General features: G+C 46.0%; 1 protein-coding gene across 9 annotated transcripts in view; it reads right to left on the bottom strand.

Moving 5' to 3' along the window:
* The window catches only part of slc25a48 (solute carrier family 25 member 48), a 146,855-nt gene that overhangs the window by 58,368 nt on the left and 70,171 nt on the right, over window positions 1-18,316 (bottom strand). For 7 of the 9 annotated variants that reach the window (XR_011344803.1, XR_011344801.1, XR_011344800.1 and 4 more), the window contains exons 2-4: window positions 2,494-2,537; window positions 889-960; window positions 549-804 (exon numbers count right to left, since the gene is read on the bottom strand). Coding sequence is in view for 3 of the 9 variants with exons in the window: in XM_069898436.1 (XP_069754537.1) it covers window positions 549-804; window positions 889-960; window positions 2,494-2,537 (372 nt within the window). In the remaining 6 variants the exon portion in view is untranslated. Of the gene's footprint in view, window positions 1-548; window positions 805-888; window positions 961-2,493; window positions 2,538-2,845; window positions 3,142-18,316 lie in introns of those variants that run through there. The other 2 variants (XR_011344802.1, XM_069898438.1) reach the window with 2 other exon arrangements.

Raw genomic sequence — 18,316 nt, 5'->3', positions numbered from 1 at the left:
TCTCAGGGTTGTATGTGACGTCATGTATGTACTCTGACAATAAATCTGAAATCTGAGCACAATGTTGGGACAATATCAAATATGAGCAAAACATTGTCCATCCATATTATCTGAATAAAACTATAAAAAGTTTTCTTTAAAAATAAATGTTAAATTGGCAATGATGCCGAGGTAAGAGAATATTTTCAAATGTCCTCTGCATTCCTACAATGTAGAGTCCATGTTTATATGCAACTGTAATGATGAATATGGATCTACGAAAATGAAATCAATTGCAATTGATAACAGAACATAAAATGGTTCAGAAAGAATCCTATTGCATATTTAAATATAACAAAAACTTACTTTCTCGTTTAAAACAATAGCACAGCTTAAAATTAGGATCAGGTTACTGCTTTGTCTCCTGGAAAGGTAAAGATGCAGCTTGTGCCACATTGAAAAGATACTGATCCACCGATTCCAAAACTATGTTGCACGACGCCACCCGAGTAGTTCCCGTGCACTCGGTCAAGAAACTGGGCCCATAATGGGGAAAGCATGAGCCTTACCTGCCCGCACGGATGGAGTTTGCATCTGGAGCCTGATCTTCACCAAATCCACCGGAGCACCAATGGTAACCGTGGCCAGTCCCACCACGACGCTGGCAGCCACCACGTCAGCCAGAGCGGGGCCCCGGCGGCTCCCCTCACCATAACGATACTGGCAAATGACCCTCTGGGCATTGCTGAAAACACCCAGCGCCACCGAGTTGTACACTGCGATGCTGGCTAACGGGAAGGAGAGACCTTTGAAGAACCCAGCGAACTAGACAGAGATGAGAGGGACCATCAGTGCCGCGCTCCTTTTAGTGGAGGACAGGACAAGCCGGAGGTCGAGATGCCAACTTACGTGTTCGTGCTTTAATATCCTCAGCGCACATTGGACCGTGTTGCTGGAGCCGTGACCGGCTTGCAAGCGGGTCTGAAAAATAATTACAGCTTGAACAAACAAGGGAAGATTCAGCAGCAGAAGTTCTTTGAGATGGGAAGTCAGTGCTTCCCCCCCCCCTCCACCCCCCCTCACTCCCCTCCACCCCCCCCCACTCCCCTCCACCCCCCCCACTCCCCTCCACCCCCCTCCACACCCCCCACTCCCCTCCACCCCCTCACTCCCCTCCACTCCCCTCCAGTCCCTCCACTCCCCTCCACCCCCCCACTCCCCTCCACCCCCCCACTCCCCTCCACCCCCCCACTCCCCTCCACCCCCCCACTCCCCTCCACCCCCCCACTCCCCTCCACCCCCCCCACTCCCCTCCACCCCCCCCACTCCCCTCCACCCCCCCCACTCCCCTCCACCCCCCCCCACTCCCCTCCACCCCCCCACTCCCCTCCACCCCCCCTCACTCCCCTCCAGTCCCCCCCACTCCCCTCCAACCCCCCCCACTCCCCTCCACCCCCCCCACTCCCCTCCACCCCCCCCACTCCCCTCCACCCCCCCCACTCCCCTCCACCCCCCCTCACTCCCCTCCAGTCCCCCCACTCCCCTCCAACCCCCCCACTCCCCTCCAGTCCCCCCCACTCCCCTCCAGTCCCCCCCACTCCCCTCCAACCCCCCCCACTCCCCTCCACCCCCCCACTCCACTCCCCTCCACCCCCCCCCACTCCCCTCCACCCCCCCCACTCCCCTCCACCCCCCCACTCCCCTCCACCCCCCCCACTCCCCTCCACCCCCCCCACTCCCCTCCACCCCCCCCACTCCCCTCCACCCCCCCTCACTCCCCTCCAACCCCCCCACTCCCCTCCAGTCCCCCCCACTCCCCTCCACCCCCCCACTCCCCTCCACCCCCCCACCCCCCTCCACCCCCCCCACCCCCCTCCACCCCCCCCACCCCCCCCACTCCCCTCCACCCCCTCACTCCCCTCCACCCCCCCCACTCCCCTCCACCCCCCCCACTCCCCTCCACCCCCTCACTCCCCTCCACCCCCCCCACTCCCCTCCACCCCCCTCCACCCCCCCCACCCCCCTCCACCCCCCCCACCCCCCTCCACCCCCCCACCCCCCTCCACCCCCCCCCACCCCCCTCCACCCCCCCCACTCCCCTCCACCCCCCCCACTCCCCTCCACCCCCCCACTCCCCTCCACCCCCCCCACTCCCCTCCACCCCCCCCACTCCCCTCCACCCCCCCACTCCCCTCCACCCCCCCCACTCCCCTCCACCCCCCCCCACTCCCCTCCACCCCCCCCACTCCCCTCCACCCCCCCCACTCCCCTCCACCCCCCCACTCCCCTCCACCCCCCCCACTCCCCTCCACCCCCCCCACTCCCCTCCACCCCCCCCACTCCTCACCCCCCCACTCCCCTCCACCCCCCCTCACTCCCCTCCACCCCCCCTCACTCCCCCTCCACCCCCCCTCACTCCCCTCCACCCCCCCTCACTCCCCTCCACCCCCCCTCACTCCCCTCCACTAACCCCTCACTCTGCTCCACCCCAGAAATATATAAAGAGAAATGTACCTTCACGGTGTCGAGGGGGTGGCCAACGATCACACTCGCCGCTCCTACCACGAAAATAAAAATCGACTGAGTCACAGTACAAATGAAACGTTCCTCCACTACAGAACAGCGGGAGAGGGCACGTCAAAAGGTGTGAAGCAGGCGCTTGCCGACAACCCTAAAACTGCTATGCAAATGCAAACAGGTTTATGGAACGATTTAAGGGGAGAATCCAAATTTCTCCGCCACTCAGATGGAAGGTGGCAAAGAAATGGAAAGCCCGCAGACCCCTTTAAAGCGAATGAGCTGAAACAAACAAAAAAAAGTTCCAGCTCATGGCCATTTACACTGCGACCCGTGAAGGGTTTGGTACCTCCGATCCAGCCAGCGATAAAGTCGTCCAGCTGAACGATATCCATTGAGAGCCTCTCGCCAACCCGACTCGGAAAGTGGCTGAAAATGACCCCGGCTCTTGGCCACACACTTCGCACCTTCCCGCACGGGCTCACGCTTGAGGAATTTCGGGGAGAGGCGACTCGGGGCGGTCTGAAAACGGGGCTCCGCCTCCGCGGCTGGGCGCCCAGCGCATGTGTGTTGCTGCACTGGAGCAGAGGTGGGTGAGAGGGGCCGGGGTTGCGGAGTGCCTGCCAGCGTGTGTCCGGGCGGCGGGGCGGGGGCGGCTCCTGAGCGCAGAGACGCGAGGTCTGCTCCACACCCTCCAACCCCTCTGGCGGACAAAGAGGCTGCCGGCACTGAAAGGAATACGCAAGAGGTCGAGCACCATGGGTCGAGAGGCTCGAGTCAAAAGGAAAGGTCGCGATGATTCTGCCAAACGTTAACTGCTCTTCCTTTGTACCCGCAGAATGGCTGCTTGACCCCCACCCCCCCTGGGTTCCATACGCAGATTTGTGTCGGCTCCGTATCCTTCACTATTCGTTGAGGTGCACAGGAGACGACTGGAGTCTGGCACCTGGGGTTCAGCAAGAGCAGCAGCATGAAGTTCGAGGGCAAGGTTATCCATGCCAGATCTTCATAAAACGAGACTTTCCCCTCTACCACCATCAACTCAGCCCTGACCCACATCTGCCCTGGTCCCCTCCGCGCCCCCATACACAAGGACAGGATTCCCCATGTCCTGACCTACCACCCAACCCCACCAGCCTCCACATCCAACATAACATTGTCCACGATTTCCGCCAACAGCTACCTGATCCCACCATCAGTCGCATCTTCCCTTCTCCTCCCCTCTCTGCCTTCGGCAGGCTCCACCCCTTGCACGACTCCCTCTTCCACTCCTCCCTCCCCACGAATGGTCCCCTTTGCGCCTCCCCCCTGAATGCAGGTGGTGCTACACTTGCACCAACATTTTCAACTTGCACCTCCTCCATTCAGGGCCCCAAACAGTCCTTTCAAGTGAAGCAACATTTCACTTATGAATCTGTAGGGGGTCATCTTCAGCATCCGATGCTCCCGCTGTGTGCAGACTGGGAGATCATTGGTTGAGCACCTCAGCTCTCTCCGCTGCAATAACGTGGATCTCTCAGTGGCCACTCATTTCGATTGTCTATCCTATCCCCTTGCCACATGTCTGTCCATGGACTCGTGTACTGCTAGACACCCTTAACTTGGAGGAACAACACCTCATCTTCTGACTGGGCACCCTCCAACCGGATGGCATTAATATTGACTTCTCTGGCTTTCATTAAATCCCCTCCCCCCATCACCTCTCCCTTCCCTGTCTCCTTTTGAACAGACATGATCAATTCTACCTAGTCTCTTATCACATCCTTTTGTTGGTCTGGATTCCTCCCCCCATTGTTTGAATTCTGAGGCTTTCAGTTATATCCTACTTCTGCCTTTTCTGATTTTTCCTTGAAGAAGGCCTCAGGCTTAAAATGTCAGCAAAATATCTGACTTCAAAAGATGCTGAATAAACCAGTTGAGTTCCTCCAGCAATTTAGTGTTTTTACTCCAATTACAGCATCTGCAGCCTGTTGTGTTTCACAAAACTCTTTATTGAGACAGGAAATATGGTACATGACCCAGTAAAAAGAGGACTGGGTGGGAGGGATGTAACTGGGGCCCCATGTGAGATTGGTGAGCCACGCAGGCAGGGGTGAAACATGATGCACAGTGGCAGTAGACCAGTAGTTGTCAATCAAAGGGGGGGAGAGAGAGAGAGACAAGAAAAATGCAGGAGTGAAATGGAAGATGAGCCATACTGGGCGGAATGGCTAATGAGAAGACAAGGCTGCTGGTGTTGAAATCTGATAAGAAGAGAAGGTTTTAAAGCAGGGTGTGCTGGAACACTATTACAGTCATTGTGCAAGTTGGCCCATCCCTGATACTGTAATTCCTCCCTTTCCAGGATTCATAACAAAGATGGTATCACCCAATCCCCTCCCTCAGTACTGCCTTGGAATTGGGCCAACAGCATGTAAGACTTGACTATGTTTATAGCAATTAAAGCCTATTAATCTTGACTTCTGGTCTGTCGGGTCTAATTGATAGCGCTACAATTTAATCACTATACCTACATGCCATGCACAAGGCAATTCAAGCAGAGAAGCTGGGCACTGATGTCAAAAATCCAGAGGCTTCTGTAAAATTTGATCAGTGGCTGCACTGCCTGAATGCCTTTATGAGGTGACACAAAATTCGGGAAAGGTCGGTAAGTGAGACCTACTGTCATCTTCTAGATGATTAGGGACTGTGAGACTTACTCAGCCACCTCCGTCGGGCACACAAAACTCAAAACGGTCAACCAGTCTACCTATCTCGGCTGCACCATTTCATCAGATGCAAGGATCCACAACGAGATAGACAACAGACTCGCCAAGGCAAATAGCGCCTTTGGAAGACTACACAAAAGAGTCTGGAAAAACAACCAGCTGAAAAACCTAACAAAGATAAGCGTATACAGAGCTGTTGTCATACTCACACTCCTGTTCGGCTCCGAATCATAGGTCCTCTACCGGCATCACCTACGGCTCCTAGAACGCTTCCACCAGCGTTGTCTCCGCTCCATCCTCAACACTCATTGGAGCGCTTTCATCCCTAACGTCGAAGTACTCGAGATGGCAGAGGTCGACAGCATCGAGTCCACGCTGCTGAAGATCCAGCTGCGCTGGGTGGGTCACGTCTCCAGAATGGAGGACCATCGCCTTCCCAAGATCGTGTTATATGGCGAGCTCTCCACTGGCCACCGTGACAGAGGTGCACCAAAGAAAAGGTACAAGGACTGCCTAAAGAAATCTCTTGGTGCCTGCCACATTGACCACCGCTAGTGGGCTGATATCGCCTCAAACCGTGCATCTTGGCGCCTCACAGTTTGGCGGGCAGCAACCTCCTTTGAAGAAAACCGCAGAGCCTACCTCACTGACAAAAGGCAAAGGAGGAAAAACCCAACACCCAACCCCAACCAACCAATTTTCCGCTGCAACCGTGTCTGCCTGTCCCGCATCGGACTTGTCAGCCACAAACGAGCCTGCAGCTGACGTGGACATTTACCCCCTCCATAAATCTTCGTCCGCGAAGCCAAACCAAAGAAAAATAGGGCTCCTGCAGAAGCAATATCTGGCATAGATCACATTCTTTGGGGCTAGATCTCATGTGATCTATGCCAGATACCTCCTGGGCAGCCGTCGACAAGCACCTGTTGAGTCCGTTGATGAATACACTTAAGCCTTGTGGGAGCTGGGGAGAGCTTGTGACTGCACTGATGTTATGGCAGCCATCTACCAAGAGGAACTGACCAGGGATGTCTGTGTGGCCAGTCTCAGGTCTGACCATATCAGACAAAGGTTCCTGAAGAATGGTGATTGGACCCTGCAGGATGAGGCCAATCTCGTAAAGGCACTGGAGATAGCCGAACAGAACATGGAGGTTTACTCCACCGGGAGTGTGGCAGCCACGTTGGGAGTTCAGACACTGCCATCTTGGGACACTGGGTCCCAAACTGCAGCTGCTATTGCCAAGCACCTGACATGCTTTTACTGCGGCCAGACAAATCCCCCACAGAAAAGCTGCCCTGCTAGAAGTGCGACCTATTTCAGCTGTGGAAGAAAAGGACTCCCCGAACAGGCATGCAGGTTCAGACCTTCCCCTTGCAGTGCCACGTTTGAACAGTGACCTTCGCCATCTTGGACCGTGTCACTTCCAGCCCCACTTCTGGTCGCAGAAAACAACTTCTGGACTATCAGGTCTAATTGAAACTACTACATGGAGGTAGCCCAACGTTTTTGGTTGTGGGCCACATTCAGAAAAATATAAGGAGTCAAGGGCTAAACAATATTAGATCCGGCAGTTTTAAACCTGTTGCACTGCAAGAAAAATCATTTTCTATCAAACTAACTATACAACACTACTGAACAATTTAGCTGTCGACATTTTTGATGCACTCACATATTACAGTAGGCATTTCTGTATCTGCTGCTCTTAATTTTAATTTAAATGAATACAATAAAACTCATTAAAACTCTCATTCAAAAAGCAGTGCAAAATGAAAAAAAGTTGGGTGTAAAGAACAGAAGGATCAAGAAAGGAACAAGGCAGTCTCCAACATTCCTTCACAACTCTCAGTTCATGGCCCAAGTGTCCACCTAAATGATTGTGATGCAATGTTTAAATATGGCTATTAAATAGACTATTTAATAGGTTATTAAAATTAACAGACTCCATGCAAATCAAACAAATACACTTCCCCTTGACTTCTGTGAAAAAGTATTCATTTTCCCACTATGTCTGAAGTTTTCAGCACTCCTTTGCTCTTTTGTGCCTTTTCAGTTCTATCATGTTTAATCAATTCAGATAAACATTTTTTTACCAGAGTTAAATGTCTTTTTTTAACTGAGGTAAACATTTTCATCAATGAGTAACATTGCTACAGTCGGCTAAGTAGTTGTTCAAAATGGCAGCGACATCTAGTGTTGAAACTAAGAAGTACAATGTATATACAGTGCAATTTATTGTTAGATACTATGTTATAATGGGCCATATTCTATTACAAATGGGAAACAGGCCACAGTGGTCTGGGGGCCATAGTTTGGCCACCCCTGATTTAAAGAGAAGCCAAATGGAACTGAGATGGGGTGGATGGGGGGGTGGAGGTGAAAGAGAAAAGAAGAATTCAGTGGGGAGATTGGAAGGAAGCAAAGACGAGGAGGATGAGATTGGATGGGGCGGGTGGGAAAAGATCATAAAATGGGAAGGAAGAAGGGATACAGAAGAACAGAAAGGGGCTCATTCCCTGAAATTGGAATATTCTTTGTGCATAGCCTTGACCTGTAGACTGTCCAGAAAGAATGTGAAGTGTTGTTCCTCCAATCTACATTGCCCTCACAGTGGCAGTGGAGAAAGCTCAAGACAGACAAGTTAATGTGGGAATGAGAAAGGAGTGTTAAGATGCCACTTAACTGGGAGCTCAGGATGGCCATCATGGACAGAGCATAGATGGTCTAGAAAAGGTCCGCAAGTCTGTGTTTAGATCCATCGATGTAGCGGAAACTACATCAAGAGCATCAACAGTGATTTTAAAGAAGGTACACGTGAATCTTTCCTTCAGGTGGAAGGGCCCTGGATGATGCAGAGGTGTAAGATAAAGTGTTACATTTCCTGAGATTGCAGGGGAAAGTTCTTTTGGCTTGGCTTCGCGGACGAAGATTTATGGAGGGGGTAAAAAGTCCACGTCAGCTGCAGGCTCGTTTGTGGCTGACCAGTCCGATGCGGGACAGGCAGACACGATTGCAGCGGTTGCAAGGGAAAATTGGTTGGTTGGGGTTGGGTGTTGGGTTTTTCCTCCTTTGCCTTTTGTCAGTGAGGTGGGCTCTGCGGTCTTCTTCAAAGGAGGCTGCTGCCCGCCAAACTGTGAGGCGCCAAGATGCACGGTTTGAGGCGTTATCAGCCCACTGGCGGTGGTCAATGTGGCAGGCACCAAGAGATTTCTTTAGGCAGTCCTTGTACCTTTTCTTTGGTGCACCTCTGTCACGGTGGCCAGTGGAGAGCTCGCCATATAATACGATCTTGGGAAGGCGATGGTCCTCCATTCTGGAGACGTGACCCATCCAGCGCAGCTGGATCTTCAGCAGCGTGGACTCGATGCTGTCGACCTCTGCCATCTCGAGTACCTCGACGTTAGGGGTGTGAGCGCTCCAATGGATGTTGAGGATGGAGCGGAGACAACGCTGGTGGAAGCGTTCTAGGATCCGTAGGTGGTGCCGGTAGAGGACCCATGATTCGGAGCCGAACAGGAGTGTGGGTATGACAACGGCTCTGTATACGCTTATCTTTGTGAGGTTTTTCAGTTGGTTGTTTTTCCAGACTCTTTTGTGTAGTCTTCCAAAGGCGCTATTTGCCTTGGCGAGTCTGTTGTCTATCTCATTGTCGATCCTTGCATCTGATGAAATGGTGCAGCCGAGATAGGTAAACTGGTTGACCGTTTTGAGTTTTGTGTGCCCGATGGAGATGTGGGGGGGCTGGTAGTCATGGTGGGGAGCTGGCTGATGGAGGACCTCAGTTTTCTTCAGGCTGACTTCCAGGCCAAACATTTTGGCAGTTTCCGCAAAGCAGGACGTCAAGCGCTGAAGAGCTGGCTCTGAATGGGCAACTAAAGCGGCATCATCTGCAAAGAGTAGTTCACGGACAAGTTTCTCTTGTGTCTTGGTGTGAGCTTGCAGGCGCCTCAGATTGAAGAGACTGCCATCCGTGCGGTACCGGATGTAAACAGCGTCTTCATTGTTGGGGTCTTTCATGGCTTGGTTCAGCATCATGCTGAAGAAGATTGAAAAGAGGGTTGGTGCGAGAACACAGCCTTGCTTCACGCCATTGTTAATGGAGAAGGGTTCAGAGAGCTCATTGCTGTATCTGACCCGACCTTGTTGGTTTTCGTGCAGTTGGATAATCATGTTGAGGAACTTTGGGGGACATCCGATGCGCTCTAGTATTTGCCAAAGCCCTTTCCTGCTCACGGTGTCGAAGGCTTTGGTGAGGTCAACAAAGGTGATGTAGAGTCCTTTGTTTTGTTCTCTGCACTTTTCTTGGAGCTGTCTGAGGGCAAAGACCATGTCAGTGGTTCCTCATGAGTGGTGGACTAGCCTCGCCAAACGAACACAGCTCAGCGCGGACATTGGCGACTTCAGGGGTTTCTACGAGGCTCTAAAGGCTGTGTACGGCCCCTCACCCCAAGTCCAAAGCCCGCTGCGCAGCTCAGACGGCAAAGTCCTCCTCAGCGACAAGATCTCCATCCTCAACCGATGGTCAGAACACTTCCAATCTCTTTTCAGTACCAACCGCTCAGTCCAAGATTCCGCCCTGCTCCAGCTCCCTCAACAGCCCCTAAGGCTAGAGCTGGATGAGGTTCCCACCCTGGATGAGACATATAAGGCAATCGAACAACTGAAAAGTGGCAAAGCAGCAGGTATGGATGGAATCCCCCCAGAAGTCTGGAAGGCTGGCGGCAAAACTCTGCATGCCAAACTGCATGAGTTTTTCAAGCTTTGTTGGGACCAAGGTAAACTGCCTCAGGATCTTCGTGATGCCACCATCATCACCCTGTACAAAAACAAAGGCGAGAAATCAGACTGCTCAAACTACAGGGGAATCACGTTGCTCTCCATTGCAGGCAAAATCTTCGCTAGGATTCTACTAAATAGAATAATACCTAGTGTCGCAGGGGAAAGTACCGAGGTGGGAAAGGATGTGGATAAAGGAATCATGGACACAGCAATTCTGCGGAGGTTTGAAAGGAATGGGTATGACTAGAAGTGTCTGGAGGTGATGCTAACCTGCAGCTGGTAGAAATGATGGAGGATGGTGTGCTGAATGTGGAGGTTGATTCTTATACTTCCTGCAGTGCAGGGGAAATCACTCGGGGTCACAGAGAGGTGATAGGGAAAGAATGAGTGGGCAAGGGTATCATACTTTCCCACCCACCTCTCTGTGATCCCTGGAACTTTCCCCTGCCCTGCAGGAAGTGTAACATGTTCTCTCACACCTCCTTTCTCACCACTATCCAGGGACCTAAACAGCCAAACTATGTGAAGCAAAGATTCACATAGACCTTCTCTAACCTCATCAAATGCATTCAGTAATCCCAATGTTAGGCTCCTCTATATTGTTGAAACCAAACACAGATTTGGGGACCCTTTTTGCAGAGCCTCTATGCTCAGTCTATAATCACCATTTTAACTGTCCTTTTCATTCCCTCAAGGGAATTCCCTTCTCCACTGCCAGAGTGAGGCCCAACATAAACTAGAGCAGGGGTGTCAAACTCAAATTCACAGAGGGCCAAAATTAAAAACTTGGACTAAGTCGTGGGCCAAACTAAATATTTAATGAAAATTTTCATCAACAACATCTGCATGTTTTCTCTTCTTTCAACATATGTAATGTTAAACTTTTTCTTATTAAAATAAATGTTTAATAATAGTTTTGGTTAAATTCTTTCCAGAAGAAGCATTAACAAATGAGAAATAAAATATAAAATAAAGTTTGCTGTAAAACCAGACTTCTTTTCATCTCCTCCACCTTCTGGAGCTTTTGCTTCTCGTTCAGATCCTTATACCTGTCCTGGTGTTTCATTTCATAGTGACATCGTATGTTATATTCTTTAACTATAGACACGCTGGCTCCACACACAAGACAAACAGGTTTGTTTTTTTAAAATGGTGAACATATAGTCTGCCTCCCACCTGCCTTGAAAGGTCCTGTTTTCTGTCTTTCGTTTGGCCATTTTTCGTAAGGGGTTTATTACCTGTGAGTTGGGCGACACGTCGCAGACGCTAATGAAAGTAAAGAGAGGAGGTGGGGGCGATTAGTGGGCTGACGGGCCGGCACCAACGCATTTGCAAAGCATTCTGGGATTTGTAGTATTAGGCTGTGCATGCGCTATACTGGCACGGCGGCCAGCGGGCCAGCTCTAATACATATTTGATATGATTTTGCGGGCCAAATATAATTATATCACAGGCCAAATTTGGCCCGCGGGCCTGAGTTTGACATGTGTGAACTAGAGGAATAAAGCCTTATATTCTGGCTGGGCATGTGCTATGAACAGTGAATTTTCTAATTTCAAATAGTGAGTCCCCTTTCTCTTTCTCTGTACCCCTTCTGCATTTTCTCTCCTCCCCCTTATGTCTCCTTTCCCACCCACCCCTCCCCCATTCTTTACCACCACCAATTTTAATTCCCCCTCATCTTTGGTCCGATATTCCTCCAATCCTACATCCACACTGGATTCTTCCACCCCATCCTTGCCCTTTTGTTTCCGTCTGGTCTCTTTCTATACCACCATTCTCATTTTCTCTTCTCATCAAATTCCATCATAGGTAGCCTTTGCCTTCTAATACCCACCCTGATGTACCATTTGTTATTCTCTGAATCTTCCAATTTGCATCCTTCCTCAAATAAGGAGACTAAGGATTTACACAATATTTCCAATGTGATCTCACCAGTAATGAAGCACAACTTCCCTGTAAGTTACTTCCCTAATGATTTTTGGCACCTCCTTTCAAGTCCTGAATATATATCATATTAAGTATAAGCCCCATCACCGATCCCTGGAGCCACACCACTTGTTATTTTTTGCCAAACAGGAAAAAAGATCCATTTATACATATTGTATTCTTTCCTTCCTGTTGCCCCGCTATTTTTTTTCTTCTGTTTTACTTCTGAAATAACCTTTTATGTGGTGCCTTATCGAATGCTTTCTGGAGATCTAACTATTGTTCTTCCATGGGTTCTCCTTTATCCACAGCACACACTCTTTTTTCAAAGAATTCCAATAACTTGTCACTTGATTTCTTTCACAAAACCATGACAACTTTGCCTGATTGCCATCAATATTTTTATGTGCCCTGCAATATCATCATTCATATTAACTTTCAACATTTTCCACATTAAACTAATGCCCTGTAATTTCCTTCTTTTTGAATAGAAGAGTTACATTAATTATTTTCCAATCTCATGTAGCCTTTTTTTTTCAGTTTACAGAGTTTTAATTCAGAGATACAGCATGGATAACAGGACCTTCTGCCCATGGAGTCCATGCTATACAAATATACCAATTAACCTACAAGCCCTGTACATTTTTGGAAGGTGGGAGGAAACGGAACAACGGGAAGAAACCCACGCAGACATGGGGTACGGTCAGCGCTGGATTCGAACCCATGTCACTGGCATTGTAATAGATAAAGATTGTCAGCCCAGACCTCCAACAATTTCCTCCTTATCACTCCCCTGACGATAATTTTCCTGAAATCATCTCTTTTTCCCACTTCCTGATTTGCTGCTATTTCTGTGATGTTACTGTGCTTTCTGCAGCGATGAGAGCAAAAATATATGTTTAATTCATTGACCATCTTATTTTCCAAATGTATTTTTTCGGACTCATTTTCTACAGGCTAATGCTCATATTATCTACCCTTTTAAAATTATTTTTATATCTATTTTATCTCGCTAACTGTTTACAGACCGAGGAAGGATGATGCCATGTAGACATTTCAAAATAATGATGGGCATTTTAAATTTGAGGCATCCACAGTTGATTTTGACCAATGGTGGATGAATGGTGGTATAAAGACAGAGGAAGTGGCAGAAATGGGCCTCCAATCAGCATGAAGGTTAAAAGCTTGACAGAGGTAAGTGGGTGATGGGTGATGTTATGGGATGGAATGAGACAGTCTTTGAGAGGGACTATAAGTTTAGGTAGAAGCTTAGTTCATGATTTTTATAGCCACTAAAGTTGTCAACAGTGTGATTCAGTCAGAATTAGTGGAAGAATAAGGGGTGGTAGAGGTAGAGAGGGTGAGGCATGCACTGAAAATAATGTTTGAATGGTTTAGTCTCAAAATGATAAGGCAGAAAGAATGGTAGAATTGCACAGAACATATGTCAAGGCAGGTCTTCTAACAATGTATAGAGAGTGGAAGAAACAGGGGAAAAATGAAGGGAGAGAAGTGGAGCAGAGACAAAAGATAAGCTAAACCCCAAATATGCAAATAGTGTCACCTTAACACAAGGAAGAGCGATTAGTGATGGGTCCTTAAGGGAAATTGTTGATTGAGATCATTCTACATTCATGGGAATGGGGGCTGATGGGGAAATGACTGAAATAAATGTTATTGTAGGAAACTATTGTACACTGGATTTTTTGGGTACTCATTTCAGGAAAATACAATCCTCAGAAATTCCCCTTCTATAATCTGCCCTTATCTCTTATATTCCATTCCAGTTTTCATTGTTTCAAATTTCCAGTTCCTTTGCCTTCTCTGCACACAACTGACATCTAAAGCTGAATATAGTCCATTCTTTCTCCTCGTTATACTCCACGGTTACTGTCATTACCTATGATCCTCTTTTTCAAGTGTTTGGAAGCCTGTTCAAATTCTTATATTTGAGCTGTGCTTGCTTTGAAATTTATTTAAATATGTTTTAAAGCCTTCAAGTCAAAATGAGAAATACATCCCTCTCTGCCTCTCCCTCTGTCACAGACAGGTGGTATAGCCAGAATATTACTATTTTTAACTTTTGATCAAAAAATGAAATAATTAAAGAATTCTTTTTTATTTAAAACTAAAGTTTTACAAACCCAATATTAGGATGCAAGTATCTTTTCTCTATATACATAATATGCTTTCTGAGGTTTGCAGAAAAAAAGTAAAAATTATAAAATGTGCAATTTGTTCAATCATTTCCTGATCTTTTTCTCTCTGCAAATAAGTTTTAGAAAATGTGCAATTTGTTCAATCATTTCCTGATCTTTTTCTCTCTGCAAATAAGTTTTAGAAAATGTGCAATTTGTTCAATCATTTCCTGATCTTTTTCTCTCTGCAAATAAGTTTTAGAAAATCACTATTATAAACTTTACCAGAAAAATATTGCTTTATACATTTTTGTAATATGATAAACCGAAGCTTACGGAGTCTGTTTCATAACAACAGCTGATTGAATGGTACCGATGCACTCTGTTATAACAACTAGACAACAAAATCTGGTCTGAAAAGTTTCATTATTTTTTTCTTTCCTGAGATGCAGACAAAGCTGGACAGAATTTAATTCCCGTTTCCACTTGTCCTTGACTGAATACTAGATCAGCCATTTCATAAGCCTTCCACATGAATCTGGAGCCAGAAGGAAGGGTACCAGGTCTTCTTCGGTAAATAGGATTCAAAGACATTTTGGAAGTTTGACACTAGCTTTGTGTTTCAGTCTAATTAAATAATTAATTGATTGGTTGATTTGACCAATTAAAAATAATTCTCCAGTTATTAGAATGGAATTGATATTGTGGTCTAGAATGCCAAGAATTGCTAGTTTTGACTGCAACAGTAGCACAGCTCATAATGATTAAAATATAATCTCCATCCAGGTTGTTGTTAAATGTTTAAAAAAACAAAATGTATTTAATATTTTGAAGTTGGGTCTTGTATTAAAGATAAAGAGTTGGATTTGGTAAGAAAATGAAATAAAAAAGGGAAAAGAAGACGAAGAGAAAGGGTGATTGAAATTGTGCTCGTAATATTCAATTTTCCAAAAGCGGATTTTATTTCAGCAATTTCCTTCATCACTTTCTTTCCTACTGCATTCCATAAAATTATTGATATCTTGGTAAATGCAATCCCACAATAAAAAGTCCATAGGTAGGTGAATTTATCTTTCTTTCAGATTTATCACTTTTGGATTACTCTGTCAGTATTTATCAACTTTTTTTTACCTTTTGAATTGCTGTAAGCAGGAATTCAAATGTGCTGCCTTTTGGAGGAAGACATATGCCTATCCTTACAGTGTAACTGGATAAACAAGGTTATGACCAGCTCCTTACCTGCCACTCTGCACAATAGTACAATTTAGTTCTTTGTATTTGGAACAATCGATCCATGAAGATGTTCATTCTTCAGTTGCTATGGAAAACAACTCATTAACAAATACCCAGCAGAAGCATCCCATCACAAACCTTTGCTTAGTTTGGTTTACTCCTTTGCAATGATAAAGTGGAGCTCTAGGCACTTTTATTTAATTCTATTTCCGAGGTGTCGTCCTTCCATTTCATTAAAATTGCTCATCTAGCTATCGAGTTGGTAAAAACTAGAATTTTCTTATGGATTGAAGTCAAAAGTATATCTTCTTCTTGAGAAAAGCCAAACAAAGCAATAAGAGGGCTTGGTTCTAATTTGATCTTTAAAATCTTAGATAAAGTAATGTAAAATATCTTTCCAAAATTTTTCTAAATTCGGACATTCTCAAAGCATATGAATCAATGAGGCTTCAAAGATTTTACACTTATTACCTAAAGGATCAACATCCGGGTAAAAATAGGATAATTTAATTTGGACATATGTAACCACCTTAAATTATAACGACCAATATCTTGCACAAAATGAAAATTCATTAATCAAGTCTTTTTTTTCTCTATTGCTTTTTTTTAGATTAACTGGTTAAACATGGGTTTAAATATAGTTGTGTAAGACAGAATTTACCCTTTGTTTAGGTAAAGGTATTATTTAATCTAGTCTCATTGATTTTCTATCCAGTACTATACTGGATTATATTATGATAAAGAGATAAATGGTTAATTACAATATTGATAGAATTTGATGTTTTATTGTTAAATAAAAAATTATGGATAGGTTTTCAATTTACTTTTATATTTAATTTGTGATATGCATAAGATATGACCTGTTATATGACTTTGTCTGTAGGATTTATATGTTAAACTCAATAAAAATATTTTTAAAAGAAAAAATAAAACTTACATTTTATTATTTCACTACTTACGTAATTTCTTTGTATATTGATGGAAACTATCAAATAAGATTGAGACTATCCACATAGAAACTTATTTTTAGGTTAATGATCCTAATTAAACAATATTAACAACTTGTATTTATACAGTAAACATTCAAGGTCACTTCATTTAAGTTTAATTCGACAAAAACAGGCCCCATGCCAAAGGAGGAAGCATTTGCATGGGTAATGTAAATCTTGAACAGGCAAATGAAATAACACGAGAAACTATAAATGATTTCTTCTAATTCTGAGAAAAAAACTCAACTGAGATGGAAACTCCATTTCTTTCGCTATAGATTCAACGTGGCTCATTGAGCATTTTCTGGTTTTATTTTAGGTGTACAGCATCAGGAGTTTTTGAAAAAATCAATTAGGTTTAATTGAGCAAAGACTGCTGGGGATATGAGGATCTAATGAAAGAGTTCCAGGGCCAGCAATCCATATTTTAATTTCATATTCAATTTTTAAGATTAATGTGTTGCTTGCATTTATTCTCCATCACTAATTGTTCTTGGTGAGCACCTTTTTGGAACCAGTTGTTTTTTTAGTGAAGGTTCTACCATACTGCTTGTGGACAGAGAGTTTCAGAATTTTGACTTAATGACTGCAATGGGATGCAGCCAGAGTTCAAAATGTCCTGTGTGTGGTAGAATTCCTTTGTGTCTGGTGTCCTTGAACTTATTAGTGACAGCTGCAGGTTTGGGTGGTTCTGCAGTGAGCAACTGCCATGCATTTTAAAGAGGATCCATGGGTGGTGGTGGTGCAGCAGTGGTGAAGGGGTACATGTTTGGAGTGGTTGTTAAGAGTGTCATTCAAGTGGGTGGCTTTGTCCTGGCTAATGTTCACCTTAAGAATTGTTGGTGCTGCGACAAAGCAAAAGGATAGTATTCCATCAATATCCTAAATATCTGCTTCAATGTCTGCGCCCCACTTCCATGCTGTCCATGCCTCATGTACTGTCCAACCAAGAGTTGCTGAGCATCTTTGCTCTGAAAACATCAGTGACAGGGATCTCCCAGTGGCCAACCATTTCAATTCTATGACCCACTCTCATGCTGACATGTTTGTCCATCGCCTTATGTACTGTCCAATCAAGAAATCCAACCAGATGGCATTAACATTAACTTCTCTGGTTTCAGCTAGCCTACTCTCCATTCCTCCTCCCTTCCCATTCTCTTTGTCTTTTCTCCAGCACTCCTCCCCCTTCCCTCTTCATTCACAGAGCCATCACTCCTCCCCTTGTTTGCTGGTGTGCCCTTCCTCCCTTATCCACCTATTACCTCCTGCCTGTGGGACTGTGCTCCTCCCCTGCCACTCCCCCATCACAAAGAAGGCTCGCCAGTGGCTATACTTTGTGAGGTGTTTGAGGAGATTCATATTTGTCACTGAAGACTCTCATAAACATCAACAGGTAGAAAGCATTCTAGCCTGGTATGGAGGCACCACATCTCAGGACAAGAATAAACTCTAGAGGGTAGTTAACTCAGTCTGCGACATCAAAGGCACCAGACCACTCCATCATCTATATGAGGTGGTGTCTTAAAAAAGCAGCCTCTATCCTCAAAGCCCCCCCCCCCACCACCCCACAACTCAGGTCATACTCTCTTCACTCTGCTAACATTGAGGAAAAGGTACAGGAGCCTAAAGACGAGCACTCAGTGGCACAAGGCCAGCTTCTTCCCCGCTGCCATCAGATTCCTGAATAATCAATGAACCAAAGACACTGCCTTACTTTTTGTGCTTTATTATTATTATTATGATTTTATTTTTTATAGTAGTGTCGTAAAATGGTTATAATATGTACGTTTGCTCTATGAAGAGGCTGCTGCAAAACAACAAATTTATTGTCCATGACAATAAATCCTGATTCTGATTTTTTTTCAGGTGACTGCCTATATTTTGTCATACCTTAATGGAGGACTCAAGCCCAAAACGTTAGTTCTGTATCTTTATCTTTGCTACATAAAGTACACTGTTTGACCTGCTGAGTTTCTCCAGCAGTGTGTTTTTACTTCGACCACGGTGCATGCGGAGTTTTATGTTTTATTTCCATCAATATCCT

The sequence above is a fragment of the Narcine bancroftii genome, chromosome 9 (genome assembly GCF_036971445.1).
Source record: "Narcine bancroftii isolate sNarBan1 chromosome 9, sNarBan1.hap1, whole genome shotgun sequence".
Classification (NCBI taxonomy): Eukaryota; Metazoa; Chordata; class Chondrichthyes; order Torpediniformes; family Narcinidae; genus Narcine; species Narcine bancroftii.
This window is presented reverse-complemented; position numbering and strand designations above follow the sequence as displayed.